At 49.1% G+C, this 17,268-nt stretch overlaps 1 protein-coding gene across 1 annotated transcript in view; it reads left to right on the top strand.

Annotated features, from left to right (window-relative positions):
• QRICH2 (glutamine rich 2) overlaps window positions 1-17,268 on the top strand; it is a 38,710-nt gene that overhangs the window by 10,635 nt on the left and 10,807 nt on the right. The window contains exons 6-13 of the mRNA XM_049861376.1: window positions 6,907-8,638; window positions 8,870-9,073; window positions 9,260-9,386; window positions 9,867-10,690; window positions 11,355-11,440; window positions 12,264-12,361; window positions 12,869-12,983; window positions 16,701-16,955. Coding sequence (XP_049717333.1) covers window positions 6,907-8,638; window positions 8,870-9,073; window positions 9,260-9,386; window positions 9,867-10,690; window positions 11,355-11,440; window positions 12,264-12,361; window positions 12,869-12,983; window positions 16,701-16,955 — 3,441 coding nt within the window. The remainder of the gene's footprint in view (window positions 1-6,906; window positions 8,639-8,869; window positions 9,074-9,259; window positions 9,387-9,866; window positions 10,691-11,354; window positions 11,441-12,263; window positions 12,362-12,868; window positions 12,984-16,700; window positions 16,956-17,268) is intronic.

Below are 17,268 nucleotides of genomic sequence, written 5' to 3'. Positions count from 1 at the left end.
GGGAAGTCTTTCTCTCTCTGTCGGCTCTGGAGGAAGGTCCTTGTCCTCAATCTAACCACAGTCAAGGAGCTTCTTAGGCGCAGGGACCGACCCCAGAGCCCACAGGATGTGCTTTGCTCCTAGTGCTGTTTTCTTGGTGGTATGAAGTCCCCAACTCTCTGCTTGCTTCCCTTTCCTTTTATCTCTTGAGAGATAAAAGGTGGTCCAGGTCACACCCCAGGGAAACTCGCTTTACCTTGGATCAGGAAGGTGACCTGAGTAAGGGTGGTGTTACAATCCCAGAAAATCTTCTCAACATAAAATTACAATCACAAAATGGAGGACAACCACACAATACTGGGAATCATGGCCTAACCAAGTTGACACGTATTTTGAGGGGAGACACAATTAAATCCATGACAGATGTTGAGAAATTGTCTTAACGTAGAGTGACTGACATCTATGACCCCAAGACACTTGACTTCAGATGCAGAATGTAAGGGCCAAAGCAATGGAGGGGTGTTTCTGGTCTCCAAGCTTTCCTCCCAGGAAGGTGATTATTTAGATGTTTAGAAGATGAATCTAACACATGGACTCTGTTAGGAGGTCAATGTGGGTACTTTTATTTTCAATTCCTGTCATCCTCAGTAAGGACACAGGCCTCAGCCAACCAACACAATTTATGAAAACTGTACCAGCTTTTCTAGGGCCCCACTTTTCCCCTTACCTGTTGTATTTGTTTTCTTAAAATTGCAGTGTTTGTTCTGTAAAGCCATGAGTTTGATTTTAATCATTGTGGTAAGCTGAATAATTGTCCCCCAAATTATCCACGTCCTAATCCCTGGAACCTGTGAATATTACCTGGGAAAAGGGACTTTGCAGATGTGATTAAGTTAAGGATCTTCAAATCGGGGAGATGATCCTGGATTATTCAGGTGGGCCCTGAAGGTAATCACAACAGGCCTTATAAGAGGGAGGCAGGGCAACTATTGATCTCTATTCGTTTGGAGCAAAAGAGAAAAAAGGCCTCAAAGACTCAGAGAAGAAACTAGTCTATAGGACACATAGTCTATATGAACCACGGCCTCATCTACCCTGAGACTAGAAGAACTAGATGGTGCCCAGCTACCACTACCGATTGTTTAAGGCCACAATAAATGGACTCTGATCGGATGGGAGAAAAATGTGGAATAGAACCTCAAAATCCTAAAAGCAAACAACAACAAAAAACAGACCTAGTGAACTAGTTGAGACTGGAGGACTCCCCAAGACTATTGCCCTGAGATACTCTTCAAACCTTGCACTGAAACTAACCCCTGAGGTCACCTTCTAGCTAACAAATTGGCTTAAAAAATAATGAATGCCACCCATAAGTACTGTGCTCCTCTTAAAAAGAAACCACCTACATGAGACCAAAAGGTCAATAATTACTTTAAAACAAAGGTGAGAATGTAAGGGAGCAGGGAAAATAGATTAATGGAAATGGAACAACCAGAAGGGAAATAGTGAAAATGCGCCTGCATTGTGAAGAATGTAACCTATGTCACTGAAAGACTTGTGTAAAAATTGTTGAATGGGAACTTAAACTGCTGTGTAACCTTCACCAAAAACACAAAAAATATTATTTAAAAAAAAAAAAAGGAAGGCAGAAGCACGCGCTGCTGCAGAAGAGGAGGAGGCAGTTGATCACAAAGGCAGACATTGGAGTGATGCGACCACAAGCCAAGGAATGCCAGCAACCACCAGAATCAGGAAAAGACAAGGAAAGGGATTCTCCTCTCAGAGCTTCCAAAAGTCAGACTGATTTCGGACTTCTGACCCCCAGAACTGCGTGATAACAAATTTGTGTTGTTTTAAGCCACTGAGCTTGTGGTAATTTTTTTACAGCAGCTGTAGGAAATTAATACACTCCCCCTTTTCCTTTTGGTTCATGAATGATTGCCTAGGCTTGTAAAGCTTAGCAGGATTTTTCCTGCCATTTTCTGATATTTTTGTTTCTGAACAGTGGGCAACAATTGGGGCAAGCTGCCTGAAATAATCGCCCCTGGAATGATGTTCTGACTTTGGTAATGCTTTGAGGATCTTTTTTTTGGGGGGGGGGTTAATTTTTATTGTGTTTTAAGTGAAAGTTTAACAAATCAAGTCGGTCTCTTATACAAAAATTTATAGACACCTTGCTACATACTCCTAGTTGCTCTCCCCCTAATGAGACAGCACACTCCTTCCCTCCACCCTCTATTTTTGTGTCCATTCAGCCAGCTTCTGACCCCCTCGGCCCTCTCATCTCCCCTCCAGACAGGAGCTGACCACATAGTCTCATGTGTCTACTAGATCCAAGAAGCACACTCCTCATCAGTATCATTTTCTGTCCTATAGTCCAGTCCAATCCCTGTCTGAAGAGTTGGCTTTGGAAATGGTTCCTGTCTTGGGCTAACAGAAGGTCTGGGGACCATGACCTCTGGGGTCCTTCTAGTCTCAGTCAGACCATTAAGTCTGGTCTTTTTACGAGAATTTGAGGTCTGTGTCCCACTGGTCTCCTGCTCCCTCAGGGGTTCTCTGTTGTGTTCTCTGTCAGGGCAGTTGTTGGTTGTAGCTGGGCACCATCTAGTTCTTCTGGTCTCAGGCTGATGTAGGCTCTGGTTTATGTGGCCTTTTCTGTCTGTTGGGCTCATAATTACCTTGTGTCTTTGGTGGTCTTCATTCTCCTTTGCTCCAGGTGGGTTGAGACCAATTGATGCATCTTAGGTGGCTGCTTGCTAGCGTTTAAGACCCTAGGCACCACTCACTTTGAGGATCTTTTAAAGATTTGCTTTAAAAAAAATAAAAGTCTTTCCATGTGGTCAGTTTCCTTTTCTTCTTTGTTTTGTTTGCAGTGAAAGATATTAAGTCCGGTAAGACTTTCTAGGCCACAGGTGGTAGACAGAACTCTAAGTCGGCCCCCGAAATGCCTGCCCCCTTGTATACAGGAATTGTATAATCTCCTCCCCTTGGGTATGGGCAGAACTTGTGAATATGATGAGACATCACTCCCATGATTCAGTTACTAATCAGCTGACTCTGAGTTAGTTGGAAGGGAGCTTCTGCTGAGTGAGTCTGACCTAACCAGGCAAGTCCTTTCACAGAAGTTGAAACATCAGAAAGACACCCTTCTCCTGGCCTTGAAGGAGCAAAGTACCCAGGGAGGGGGCCACATGGCTAGGATCTGAGGGCACCTCTAGGAGCTGAGAGTGATCCCCAGCCAACAGTCAGCAAGAAAATGAAGACCTCATCCTACACAACGAGGAACTGAATTCCGCCAACAGCCTGACTGAGCTGGGAAGACGACCCCGGGCTCCAGATGAGAGTGCTGCACTGGTCGGCACCTGGGTTGCAGCCTGGTAAGACCTTGAGCAGAGAACCCAGCTGCCCCCACCTGGACTCATGGCTGCTGGGAAGTGTGCAATCATACACTTGTGGTGCTTTAAGCTTGTTATGGATTGAATTGTGTCCCCCCCAAAACGTGTATCACCTTGGCTAGGCCATGATTCCCAGTACTGTGTGGTTTACCACCTTTTGTGAACGGATATGATTGTCCTATGTGTTGTAAATCCTAACCTCTGTGATGTTAATGAGGCAGGATTAAAGGCAATTATGCTAATGAGGCAGGACTCAATCTACAGGATTAAATTGTATCTTGAATCAACCTCTTTTGAGGTATAAGAGAGAGAAGCAAGCAAACAGGAGGGGGATCGCACATCACCAAGAAGGAAAAGCCAGGAGTGGCATGTGTCTTTTGGACCCAGGGTCCTATGCTGAGAAGCCCCTAGACTGTGGAAGATTGATGACAAGGACCTTCCCCCAGAACTGACAGGAAGAGAAAGCCTTCCCCTAAAGCTGGGGTGCTAAATTTGGACTTCTAGCCTCCTAGACTGTGAGAGAATAAATTTCAGCTTGTCAAAGCCATCCACGGTAGTATTCCTGTTATAGCAGCACTAGGGAACTAAGACACCCACTTGTGGTATTTCTGTTATAGCAGCACTAGGTAACTAAGACACCCACTTGTGGTATTTCTGTTACAGCAGTACTAAATGAGTACGAAAAAGCTGCTGTGTGTGTGGCAATTTGTTATGGAACAGGAGAAAGCAAATACAGGACACTGTGCTGTTGCTCTTGTGACGTTGTTTTGGGCATCACCAAAGAGAGTGCTAGGGCTAGGATTACAAGGCAGTTTCTCACCCCCAAGTCAGTAAGGTTCTGACTGTGGAAGGTTATTTTCGTTAGGTGCTGTCGAGTCGGTTCTGACTCATAGTGAACCTGCGTACAACAGAATGAAACTCTGCCTGTCCTGCTCCATCCTCATGTTTGAGCCCACTGCGTCAGTCCATTAAGTAAGGTAATAATGTGTTGTAAATCTCTAGTTCTCCCTGGACATTTGTAGGTTCGTTCTGAATATTTGGGAACCCCCTTTGCTAGGGTATTAAGGTCTCCCAGTGTCCAGAGAGTGTGCACTACAACTAGGGGTGCCGCCTTCACCCTGGCCAGAAAATCTCCTTAAAAAGAGCCAGGACATTTGCAGGACTACAGGTGCTGCGAGGTGGATGTGGACCAAATGGCGGGTGACTTTTAAAATTGGACCCTGAGTAAACTTAACTGTGATGGCTGTTCCTTCAACCTTGAGTGGTTTCCTTGCAAGCATGTGCTGGTCATCTCTGGGCTAATGCTAGGCAGATCTCTGGAGCGGCCTCTTCTTTACGGTACTGTGCTGTGATCTCTAGCTGCCTTAATTTCCCCAAATGCTCAGCCCTGTCTCCGGAACGCAGGAGTTCCCTGGGCTCCACCTGAGGTCCCCTCTGCCTTGCAACCTGGAAACTCTCCAGGCAGGCAGCTGAGCATAAGAAGGCCCCCGTTGTTGGACTCCCCATCTCTCAGGGACCGTTGTCCTTCAATGCCTGATGTCCGGTGTCTAGAAAACCATTGTTCCATGTTGGTTGGTTGGTACAGACAGGAGGGTTAATCCAGCCCCTGTTATTCCATTTTGCCTGGAAGTAGAAACAGTTCATCTTTTTTTATTTTTAAATCAACTGTTTTTTTCAAATTTAAATCAACTGTTTTTTTCAAATTGTGGTAAATATATGTATAACCTTTGTCATTTCAAAATTCATGTGCATGTACAATCAGTGACATTAGTTACATTCATCTCGTTACAGTCATCACCCTTATCTGTTTCCAGATTTTTCCATCACCCTTAGCAGATGCTCAGTGCCCCCCAACTCAGCTGTTTTTATTTCATTTCTTGATACACACACATTCTACCAACACTGTCTACCTTCAACTTAGTAACGAGGAAGGAAGGACTGAGAGGAAAGGAACTGTGGGTAGCCGTATCTTTTCCTTTCTTGACCCTTTTGGGCCCAGACCAAAACCAAAAACCAAACCCATTGTCGTCGAGTCGATTCCAACCCATAGTGACCCTATAGGACAGAGTGGAACTGCCCCACAGAGTTTCCAAGAAGTGGCTGGTAGATTTGAACTGCCGACCTTTTGGTTAGCAGCCGTAGCATTTACCAGTGCACCACCAGGCCTCCCAGCAAATGCCAATTTGTAATCAGACTTTCTGCCTTTGGCCATCAGACTGACACCTCAATTAGTCACAGCTGCTAAGCCTTAAATTATGAGCCAGATGGATGATGCAACTTCACCATAATGCAGTTGTGCAATTTCATCTTTTATTTTATTTTGTGTGTTGAAAGTATACCCAAAGCATACACCCACTCAACATTTTCTACATGTATAATTCAGCAACATAGATTCTGTACTTCAAGTTGTGCAGCTATTCTCGTTCTCTTTTTCCAAATTACTCTACCACCATTAACATAAACTCGATACCCCCTAAGCAAATCTCCCCTTTCCCCTTCCTTCCCACGCCTGGTAACCAATAATTTTTGGTTTCTGTATATTTGCTTATTTCATATAAGTGAGATCAGGCAGCGTTTGTACTTTTGCGACTGACTTATTTCACTTAGCATGATGTTTCCAAGGTTCATCCGTGCAGTGGTGGGCGTCAGGACTTCATTCCTTCGTATGGCTGAATAATACCACATTGTATTTATATGCCATGTTTTGTTTATCCATTTGTCTGTTGATGGACATTTCAGTTGTGTCTACTTTGGGCCATTGTGAATAGTGCTGCAGTGAACATTGGTGTGCAGGCTTTTGTTTGCGTTCCTCGTCTCACTTCTTCTGGGTATATACCTAGGACTGGGATTGCTGGGTCATACGGTAGTTCTATGTTCAACTTTTTGAGGAACCTCTAGACTGTTAGCACAGTGGCTGCAGTCTATCATTTCTTCTGGCTGCATAACATTCTACCTTAGGGATCTACCATAAACCAATCCATCCCCTATTGAGAATCTATTTTTGTAAAACAATGCAGCACAGTCCATTTTTGTACCTGTATCTCAGCATCCTTTGGTGAGACTCCACGGAGAAAATTCCTAGCTGTGGGATCTCTGGGTCCCAGGGTTTATGCATTTACATTTTTAACATATGGGTTACCTGCCCTTCAGTGTACAGGTTTATCATCAGCAATAGGCCTACGATGGGGGCGACTTTATATTGGAAACTTCGTAAATGATTTATGTCCTGTATTCATAGGCTCAGAGTTAGAGGGGCTCACTTGTATTTTGCAGTCCCCCCGTCCCACAGGCACACGTCTTTTAAGAAGGCAGTGACGTGTTCTGCTGCCGTTTGTAAATGTGCAGATTCTCAACCATCTGGTGGCCTACCCCTCAAGAATTTCGAGGTCTCTTTATGTCCTGCTTAGCTTTGGGGACCAGAGGTTTTTTTCTGCCAAAAGCCCTAAATCACCCTAGTCAGATACCCCAAACTTCCTTCCCTCCACTTTTCTAGTTACTGTGTGCTGTTCTTTCTTTCTTCCTCTTCAACTAGACCTCGGAGACATCGACAGTTGCTCCTAAGCACAAAGGGCAGGGTCCCTTGACTTCAGCTGATACGAGTCAAAGTGGAGTCTCCACCAAGCACCCGAGCACCGATTCTACTGGTGGTTTTGTCCTGTCTAAGACCTTATCAGGATCCAGTGGCACAGGACACCCTTCTGACAGGACTTCTAGCAGGGATCGTAGCAGAATTCCCTCCATGATTGGGTTTCCTATGAGAGAACAGCACTCAAGGACCCGTGATCAAGCCGGCATGCCAAGATCCCATCACCCCTCTGTATCTCAGTTCAGAATAGATACAGACCGTCACAGGAGTCGAGAGCAGCACAGTTCGTTACACCCAGGAAGGGATGAGCCAGACGCACACCCTGGCCTAGTCCAACAGGATTCAACCTTGTCTAGAGATCAGCTTGGTTTGGGGTACCCAGATCAACTAAGCAGGATCTACTTAAGCCCAGATCAAGTCTATCTAGGGCAATCTCAGTATGGCTTAGGGCCACCTGGCATGGACCAACCTAGATTGGTATATCCTAGCATTTATCCACATGGTGTGGTACCACCCAGCACGGGTCAGCAGGGTGTGGCACCAGCCGGCATGGATCAGCAGGGTTTCATACCACCATTGGTACCTGGCAGAGATCAGCAAGGATTGCCACCTAGCACAGACCAGCGTGGTATGGTACCTCCTGGCATAGACCACCATGGTGTGGAGCAGATTGGCATGGATGCGCATGGATTTGTACCACTTGGCATGGATCAGTATGAGTCGGTTATACCTTTTATAGATCAGAGTGGTTTGGTTCCACCTGGTTTGACACAAGCTGGTACAGATCAGCGAGCTTTTGTGCAGCCCCATTTGGAAGCACCTGGTTTCATACAACCTGGCACAGAACAGCATGATTTGGTCCAGCCTGGCTCAGACCAGCGTAGCTTGGTCCAACCTGGCACAGACCAACGTAGTTTGATACAGCCTGGGGCAGATCAGCATGGTTTGGTGCAGCCTGGGGCAGACCAGCGTGGTTTGGTGCAGCCTGGGGCAGAGCAGCGTGGCTTGGTCCAACCTGGGGCAGACCAGCGTGGCTTGATGCAGCCTGGGGCAGTCCAGTGTGGCATGGTCCAGCCTGGGGCAGTCCAGCATGGCATGGTCCAACCTGGGGCAGAGCAGCGTGGCTTGGTCCAACCTGGGGCAGACCAGCGTGGCTTGATGCAGCCTGGGGCAGTCCAGCGTGGCATGGTCCAACCTGGGGCAGTCCAGCGTGGCTTGGTCCAACCTGGGGCAGACCAGCGTGGCATGGTCCAACCTGGGGCAGTCCAGCGTGGCTTGGTCCAACCTGGGGCAAACCAGCGTGGCTTGATGCAGCCTGGGGCAGTACAGCGTAGCATGGTCCAACCTGGGGCAGTCCAGCGTGGCATGGTCCAACCTGGGGCAGACCAGCGTGGCTTTGTCCAGCCTGGGGCAGTCCAGCGTGGATTGATCCAACCTGGGGCAGACCAGCGTGGCTTGGTCCAGCCTGGGGCAGTCCAGCATGGCTTGACCCAACCTGGGGCAGACCAGCATGGCTTGGTTCAGCCTGGTGCAGACCAGCATGGCTTGGTTCAACCTGGGGCAGACAAAAGTGGCTTGCTGCAGCCTGGCACAGATCAGCGTGGCTCAGTCCAACCAGGTTTGGTGCAGCCTGGCGCAGACCAGCATGGTTTGGTGCAGCCTGGTGCATATCCACATGGTTGGCTGCAACCTGGTACATATCCACCTGGTTTGGTGCACCCTGGTGCCTATCTGCCTGGTTTAGTGCAGCCTGGTGCATATCCACATGGTTTGGTCCCACTTGATGTAGATCAGCCTGGTTTGGTGCAACCTGGTGCAGAGCAGCATGGCTTGGTACAAGGTGATGCAGAGCAGCATGGTTTGGTACAACCTGGTGCGTATCCACCTAGTTTGGGGCAACCTGGTGCAGATCAGCATGGTTTGCTGCAGCCTGGTGCAGACCAGCGTGGTTTGGTGCAGCCTGGTGTAGATCAGCATGGTTTGGTTCAACCTGGTGCATATCCACCTAGTCTGGGGCAACCTGGTGCAGATCAACATGGTTTGCTGCAGCCTGGTGCAGACCAGCGTGGTTTGGTGCAGCCTGGTGTAGATCAGCATGGTGTGGTTCAACCTGGTGCGTATCCACCTAGTTTGGGGCAACCTGGTGCAGATCATCATGGTTTGGTGCGTCCTGGTGCCTATCCACCTACTTTGAGGCAACCTGGTGCATATCTACCTATTTTGGGGCAACCTGGTGCATATCCACCTAGTTTTGCACAGCATGGTGCATATCTACCTAACTTGGTACCACCTGGTACAGATCAGCATGGTTTGGTCCAGCCTGGTGCAGATCAGCGTGGTTTGGCACAACCTGGTGTAGGTCAGCTTGGTTTGGTGCAACCTGGAATGTATCAGCATGGCTTGGCCCAGCCTGGTGCAGACCAGCATGGCTTGGTGCAGCCTGCTGAAGAGCAGCGTGGCTCGGGGCAGCCTGGTGCAGACCAGCCCGGCTCAGTGCAGCCTGGTGCAGACCAGCCCGGCTCGGTGCAGCCTGGTGCAGACCAGCCCGGCTCGGTGCAGCCTGGTGCAGACCAGCCCGGCTCGGTGCAGCCTGGTGGAGACCAGCCCGGCTCGGTGCAGCCTGGTGGAGACCAGCCCGGCTCGGTGCAGCCTGGTGGAGACCAGCCCGGCTCGGTGCAGCCTGGTGGAGACCAGCCTGGCTCGGTGCAGCCTGGTGGAGAACAGCCTGGCTTGGTCCAGCCTGGTGCAGAGCAGCGTGGTTTTGTCCAGCCTGGTGTATATCCACATGATTTGGTACAGCCTGGTGCCTATCCGTTTAGTCCAGTGCAAGCTAGTGCCTATCCGCCTGGCTCTGTTCAACCTGGTGCCTATCTGCCTGGTTCGGTGCAACCTGGTGCCTATCTACCTGGCTTGGTGCAACCTGGTGCCTATCCACGTGGACTGGTGCAACCTAGTGCCTATCCACCTGGTTTGGTCCAAGCTGGTGCCTATCCACGTGGATTGGTGCAACCTGGTACATATCCACATGGTTTGTTGGAGCCTGGAGCATTTCATCGTGGTTTGGCACCCCATGGACTTTATCAGCAAGGCTTACTACCACCAGGCACAGAGCTTAGTGACTTTCCACCATTACAAGTAGATTCTCCACTTTTGGTATCATCACGCCCCTATCAGCAAGGCATTGTACTTCCTGGAAGAGATCAATATGGCCAGGTATCGCCACTCGTAGCCCATCCAGGTTTGACACCACCAGTGATAGACCAAGAAGGTTTGGTACTACACCCAGATCAACAGCATTTGGTATTACCTGGCCCAGATCAGAGTGGTCATGAGTACCCTGGCCCGATGTATCCTGACTATCCTGGTCCAGGGTACCTGCGTGTAGATCAGCATGGGCAGATGGGTTTGCTTCCAAATCGAATAGGTGCCTCATACCAACCTGGGATTCCTGACCAGACTGGCCCAGGCCAGGATACCACCTCCGTCGGAAGGACAGAGTCTTCTGGCGTTCTCTACAAAAGCTCATCAGAAAATGTTGAAGACTCTAGTGAGCGACGCGATTCGCTGGATAAATTGGCTCCAAGCTTCCCCATGGCAGTGGAGACACTTCGTCTGATGGGAGAGCTCATTGGCCTCTACGTGGCACTAAAGGAACATATAAATGACCTGGAAGAGGAGCAAACTGGCCAAACAGATCTGGAGAAGATACAGTACCTGATTGCACAGATGGGTGGGTACTGCTTGCCCATGGAGGGGAGACCACCGCCTTAGTCCTAAGCTGATTGCATCCTTTCCTCCCTCTGGCCTCCACTCCTGGCTGCTGGCCTTCTTCCTGAGTCCCTGAAGACAGCGTGTCCATTCTTAGTCATTCTAGGGGGTCCTATGGTTTTCAGGGTCCAAATGCATAGATGGGCAAAAAAGGCAGTGAAACAAGTGGGATCGAAGCAGCCTCAGGAAAGGAATGAAGCAGGTTCTTCTGTCCTTGTTGGACCCTCAGGGAGTAGCTGGGGAAAGTGCTGGGAAAGGGAAAACAATAGCACTGGGGCAGGGGGAAAGAGAATATTGAAGGATGAATCCTAACCGTGGCCTATTCACAATTCTTGGCCCAGAAAATAATAAAGATTTTAGAAGTATGTGGAAATGGTAGGCCAGAGATCCCAAAGCCCTTTAGGACAAAGTGTTAGGTGAAATTTTTATGAGCTTTTTTTTTTTTTTTAAAGACAGTCTTTTCTCCCTTCTTCTTGTCCCCTCCCCCCTAGTCACCAGGACAAGCAGAATAAGTTACATGTCCTGTTGCTCTCTGGGTTACCTTCATTGTTATTGGGCTGGAAATGGGGACTGGGAGGCCACTGGCAATTGAACCACACTGACTATAAGGCTTCCATTTTCCATAGTCAAAAAGAGCATACCCCCTGACCTGCAGGAACAGATGAAGGGCTTAAAGTCTGTGGCCAAAGAAGTTCGGCAGGAAAAAGCAAAAGTAAGTAAGGGAGGATCAGCCTGCTTTGCCCTTTCGTGCTTACTAGTACCATGTTTCATTTGTGTTTTGAAGGACTACACAGCCCTTTCCCACACATCATTATCTCACTGGATCTTTACAGTCCCGTCAGGTAGAAAACGCACCTTGGGAATTATCACGCGCATTTCCTAGATCTAAAATCTGATGCTCACCGCTGTTATGAGTCAGTTGAGCCAGATAATGAGGACTTGGCTCCTTTCAGGGCCCTGGTGGCTCGGTGATTAAGAGCTTGTCTGTAACCAAGAGGTCAGCAGTTCGAATCCACCAGGTTTTTTGGGTTTTGGCTCCTTTTATTACGTGGGGCCATTTCCAATAAAAACTCACTATCTTTGGAGCAGCCTTGGAACCGAGCTTGTGGGACCTTGTTTTTCTGGGGTCAGACGTCATGGCTAGAGGCTGCTAGATCTTCAGCCATTGTTTTAATGCCAACTGTCTACATCCATGGGTACTTATGAGGTGGATGGATGGATAGAAGTGTGGATGAATGGAAGGGAGGGAAGGAAGGAGAAAGGGAGGGAGGGAGGGATGGAGAGAGGGAGGAAAGGAGGAGGAAGGAAGAGTGAATGGGTGGATGGATGAAAAGACAGGTGGAGGGGTGGATAAATGGGTAGATGAATAATAGGTGGGGGTGGGTGGATAGATGTCAGGAAGAGAACTTGGCTTTTGTCACAGAAAATTGGATTACAGTTAGGGAATAGGTGAGGGACTTACTTGGGCTGCAGGGGCACATTCAGAAAGTGGAGAACTCAGGCTTGTCTGATCCTCCTTTCCATTGGGTTTGTAGCTGGACAGGCTGCAAAGGATCCTGGAGGGTGAAGGGATGCAAGAACCAGGGAAGGAAGTGAAAGCTGGCCAACTGAGCTTGCAGCTGGGCGTTCTCAGGTAACATGCCCCTGCCAAGTGCAGTTGAATCTTGCCATCACATTTTCTCAGCCGTGGAAGTGATAGTGGCCTTTGGTTCACTCAAGTCCCTGAACTGACCACTTCCTTTGACCTGAATGGTGTCTGCTCTTCAGGTTGCCCATATCTAGCCCAAGAAGCTTATGGAGGTTTCCCAGGTTCCTAAAACCTAACATCAGGGCTTCCTAGCCTAGCACCAGGGCTTCCTAGGAAGAGGAGAAGCTCCTTAGCCTCTGTCTCAGTTGGAGGAGAACACTTTCTAGAGCCCTTCAGAACCCAGTCCCACCCCCTAGAGCCTTCCCAGGCTACCTTGCTGGGCACCTAACTACAGGGCAGAGCCAGAGCCTTGGACTCCCTAGATGCAGATTGCCAAGGGTGATGGGAGAGCCGTCATCTGCATCCTCCTCCATCCCTGATGGGCAGAGCCAGCACTGGTGGCTTGTGTCCCTGGGCCGGTGGCGAGGCCAGGCACTCTCTTGTGTTCCACAGAGTCACTGTGGCTGACATTGAGAAGGAGCTGGCCGAGTTGAGGGAGAGCCAAGAGCGGGGCAAGGTCAGCATGGAGCACTCGGTCTCTGAGGCCTCTCTTTACCTGCAGGATCAGGTGAGGACTGCCCATTCTTCAGCCTCAGGGACCAGGGCCATTCTCAGGGCTGGCAGTGGACAGTGGGGACAACCCTGCCTCCCACCACTCATCAGTGACCAGACCCCTCACTTCCATCTGGGGGGAGGGAGTGACCATGTCTAGAATCCGGTCCACTCCTGATCCAAAGTCAGCTCCAAGACCACAAGTACATGGGCAAGTGTGTCCCCTCTGGCAAGGGACAGGACTCCTTCAAGACCTGCCACTCACCTGTCATTAAATCTTATATATATATATATATTTTAATTGAGATATAATTCACTAACTAAATTCAGCCCTTTAAAACGAACAAGGTGGCTTTTAGTAGATTCATAAAGTTATGCAGCCATCACCACTATCTAATTCCAGAACACTTTCATCACCCCAAAAAGCAACCCTGTACCCGTTAGAAGTCACTCCTCATCCCCCACTCACAGCCCCTGGCAGCCATTAATCTGCTTTCTCTCTATGGATTTGCCTACTCTAGACATTTCCTATAAATGGAATCATACAATATGCAGTATAGTCTTTAGCACTTGGCTTCATGCATCAGGTTTTGGGGTTTTTTTAAATTTTTATTGTGCTTCAAGTGAAAGTTTACAAATCAAGTCAGTCTCACCTGTAAAAATTTATATACACCTTGCTATATACTCCTAGTTGTTGTCCCGCTGATGAGACAGCACACTCCTTCTCTCCACCCTCTATTTCCATGTCCGTTCAGCCAGCCTCTGTCCCCTTCCGTAGCAGGTTTTTGAGGGTCATCCACATGTAGGCGTATACCAGTACTTCTTTCAGGTTTGTGGCTGCATGATATTCCCTTGTGTGGCCATACCACATTTTGTGTGTCCATTCATCTGTTGATGGACATTTGGGTTGTTTCCCTTCCTGGTGATTATGAATTAACGGGGCTGTGAACATTTGTGGACAAGTTACACATGAACCTGTGTTTTCATTTCTCTCGTTTAAATACCTGCGAATGGAATTGCTGGGTCATGTGGTAATAACTCTGTTTAACCATTTGACAAGCTGCCAGACTGTGTTCCCAAAGGGTTGTATCATCTTGCACTCCTACCAGCAGTGTTTGAGGGTTCCAATTTCTCCAATCCTCACCAACACATGTTATTATCTGTCCTCATAATTATAACCTGCTTACTGGGAGTGAAGTGGTATCTCATTGTGGTTTTTATTTGCGCTGCCCTAATGCAGCCTAGGAAACCCTGGTGGCGTAGTGGTTAAGTGCTACGGCTGCTAACCAAAGGGTCAGCAGTTCGAATCCTCCAGGCACTCCTTGGAAACTCTATGGGGCAGTTCTACTCTGTCCTATAGGGTTGCTACGAGTCGGAATCGACTTGACGGCACTGGGGTTTTTGGTTTTTGGAATGGGGCCTTAGGAGCCCTGGTGGCGTGGTGGTTAAGAGCTTAGCTGCTGTCTTAGGAGGCTGGAAGTCCAAATTCAGGGCATCAGCTCCAGGGGAAGGCTTTCTTTCTCTGTCAGCTGTGAAGGAAGGTCCTTGTCATCGATCTTCCCAGTCAAGGAGCTTCTCAGTGCAGGGAACCCGGGGGCCAAAGGGCTCGCTATTCTCCTGGCTCTTGTTTCTTGGTGGTATGAGGTCCCCCATCTCTCTGCTTGCGTCTCTCTTTTATATCTCAAAAGAGATTGACTTAAAACACAATCCACAAAGTGGTGGATAATCATACAATACTGGAGCTCATGGCCTAGCCAAGTTGACAGATATTTTTGGGGGACACAATTCAATCCATGACAGCTGCTAACCAAAGGGTCAGCAGTAGGAATCCAGCAGCTACTCCTTGGAAACCCTACGGAGCAGTTCTGCTCTGTCCTATATGGTTACTACTAGTCGGAATCAACTCAATGGCAATGGGGCAACGGGAATGGGGCATCGGTGGTTCAGTGATAGAATTCTTGCCTTCTGTGTGGGAGACCTGGATTTGATTCCTATCCATTTCTGGAGAAATGTCTACTCAAATCCTTGCTCATTTTTAAGTTGGGGTATTTGTCTTTATATTGTTGAGTCGTACGAGTTCTTTATATATGCTGAACACTAGACCCTTATCTGATACGTGATTTGCAAATATTTTCTCCTATTCTGCATGTTGTCTTTTCACTTTCTTGATGGTATCTGCCATTGAATCTTGAATGATGCTATTCTTGGTAACCCCAGAAGGAGTGTCTGAACCAGGAACAGCCCTCTGAGCAGTCTTAGAAGGACCAGATAGGAAAAGCCACTGGGGTTCATGTCAGGAAACATTTTGTGCTAAAAGCCACATTCTGGGTCCCCTCCCAAGTTTGCTGGAGCAGCGACATGTAGCGTGTCATGACCGCAGGCCCTGATTGCCCAGTGCTGGACTTGAAGGGCAGCAGATAGTGTGTGCAAGAGCCACCTGTTGCTCCAAAGTGCTTATCTGCTCTTAGCAGCCTCCAGGAAGTGTCCTACATTTCTCTGAGCACACTCCTGCTTCATCATGCTGTTCCTCTTCCTGGAACGTCCTTTCAACCCTTATTCCTGTGCTGCTGCTGCTTCTTTAAGAGTCCACTCAAATGTCTAGTTTTCTAGGAAGTCTCTTCCTCTCTTCTAGAAAGAATTCATTCACTCCTTTGTATCTGGAGGCCCTGTGACATGCTGGCCACTGTTTAGGCTCTTCTGGTTGCAAGGAACAAAGCCCCAGTGAACTCAGAAGAAAGAGAGAGGTGTTGTGAGTGTGTACACGTGTAGAGCATTGGGAGAATGGAACTTCCAGGCCACAGGAGCAGCTCTGGGCACGGGCCACTCCCTGCTGTCCCTTTCTGTCTGTTTTTGCATCTGTCTGTGCCTCTGTCTCCCTGTCCTTGTTCATCTCTCTCACTCTGACTACATCACTCTTCCATTCTGCTTGCAATCAACTTTCTTACCCCTCAAACATGGTCCAAGATGGCTGCCCCAGCCCCTGCAACATCTTTTCTGCTTCATTACCCCCTACCAGCTTAGGGTTCTCTCTACGTCCAAGAGAGAGGGGCACGGGTTGCCTCAGCTCCTCTTTTTAAGTTTTTTTAACAAGTCACAGGGATTGGTTGCCTTTGAATCTGGTATCCACCTGTGGACCCATCATTTGTGGTGACAAACTAGGACCAGGGCACACAGAAGAGAGCAGGCAGTGTATGTGGAAGGGTTTATACCCGCAGAGACCGTGAGAGACCGCTGTAATAGCCTGAGAACTTTCCACATTCGTTTATTGTTAATAATTTACATGCTAGACTGGGACAGAACGTATGTGAGTCCACTCACCCCCACCCCACCCCTCCCACCCAGTGTCCTCAGAGCCTGGAGCAGTGCTCTCATGTTGTCAGGGTGCTCTACGTGGTACAGACTGACTGACAGACCATCACCACTTTAGGATTCAGCTAAAGGAGATCCGTTCTCACGCCAGACCAATGGGCGGGCTGGCTGGAGAAGCTTCCGGAAATCTCCCTCCTGCAAGAGCTTTATTCAGCATTAATGCTACACTCCCTGAGGACTCTGTTCACTACCCAGTGGACACACACTGAGCACCTACTATGTGCCACTCGGTGACCCCTGAGGAAGTGGCAACTGCCTGTATCACAGCAGGGCAGGCAGCGCACCATGCTAGTGGTGGGGCCTGGGCAGAACACGGCCATGTCTCACCTCACTTCCCTGCCCCCGACTTCCCTGCTGCACCCAGCTGGACAAGCTCAGGACGATCATCGAGAGCATGCTGACCTCCTCTTCCACACTGCTGTCCATGAGCATGACCCCTTCCAAGGCCCGGATGACCTTGGCACCTGGCCAGATTGACCCTGAGGCCACCTGCCCTGCCTGCAGCCTAGACGTGAGTCACCAGGTCAGCACGCTGGTACAGCGCTACGAGCAGCTCCAGGACATGGTCAGCAACCTGGCCGCCTCCCGACCTTCCAAGAAAGCCAAGCTCCAGAGCCAGGTGATACTCCACCTTCCCTCCTGGAGGAACAGACATGGCCCCCGGGGAAGAGCTGTTCCAAGGCCCACAGAAGAAGTGGCTGATAAAGTGCCCCAGCCAGGGCGTGTTTAAGCCTGAGGGTCAGTTTTCCATGTTGGAGCCCCTGGTCCATTCGCAGAGTCACATTGAGGGCAGTCAGGGCTAGGTCTGGGGACAGGAGACTGTGGGGGAGAGCTGAAACAGGCTGGCTAGGCACGGAGACACACCATTCGCATGCCCTTGGGACACTTGTCCATGGTAGGGGACATTGGCACCCTTACACACCACTCTTCTG

The sequence above is a fragment of the Elephas maximus genome, chromosome 19 (genome assembly GCF_024166365.1).
Source record: "Elephas maximus indicus isolate mEleMax1 chromosome 19, mEleMax1 primary haplotype, whole genome shotgun sequence".
Lineage (NCBI taxonomy): Eukaryota > Metazoa > Chordata > Mammalia > Proboscidea > Elephantidae > Elephas > Elephas maximus.
The sequence above is the reverse complement of the archived record's forward strand: the minus strand, read 5'-3'. Positions and strand labels throughout refer to the sequence as shown.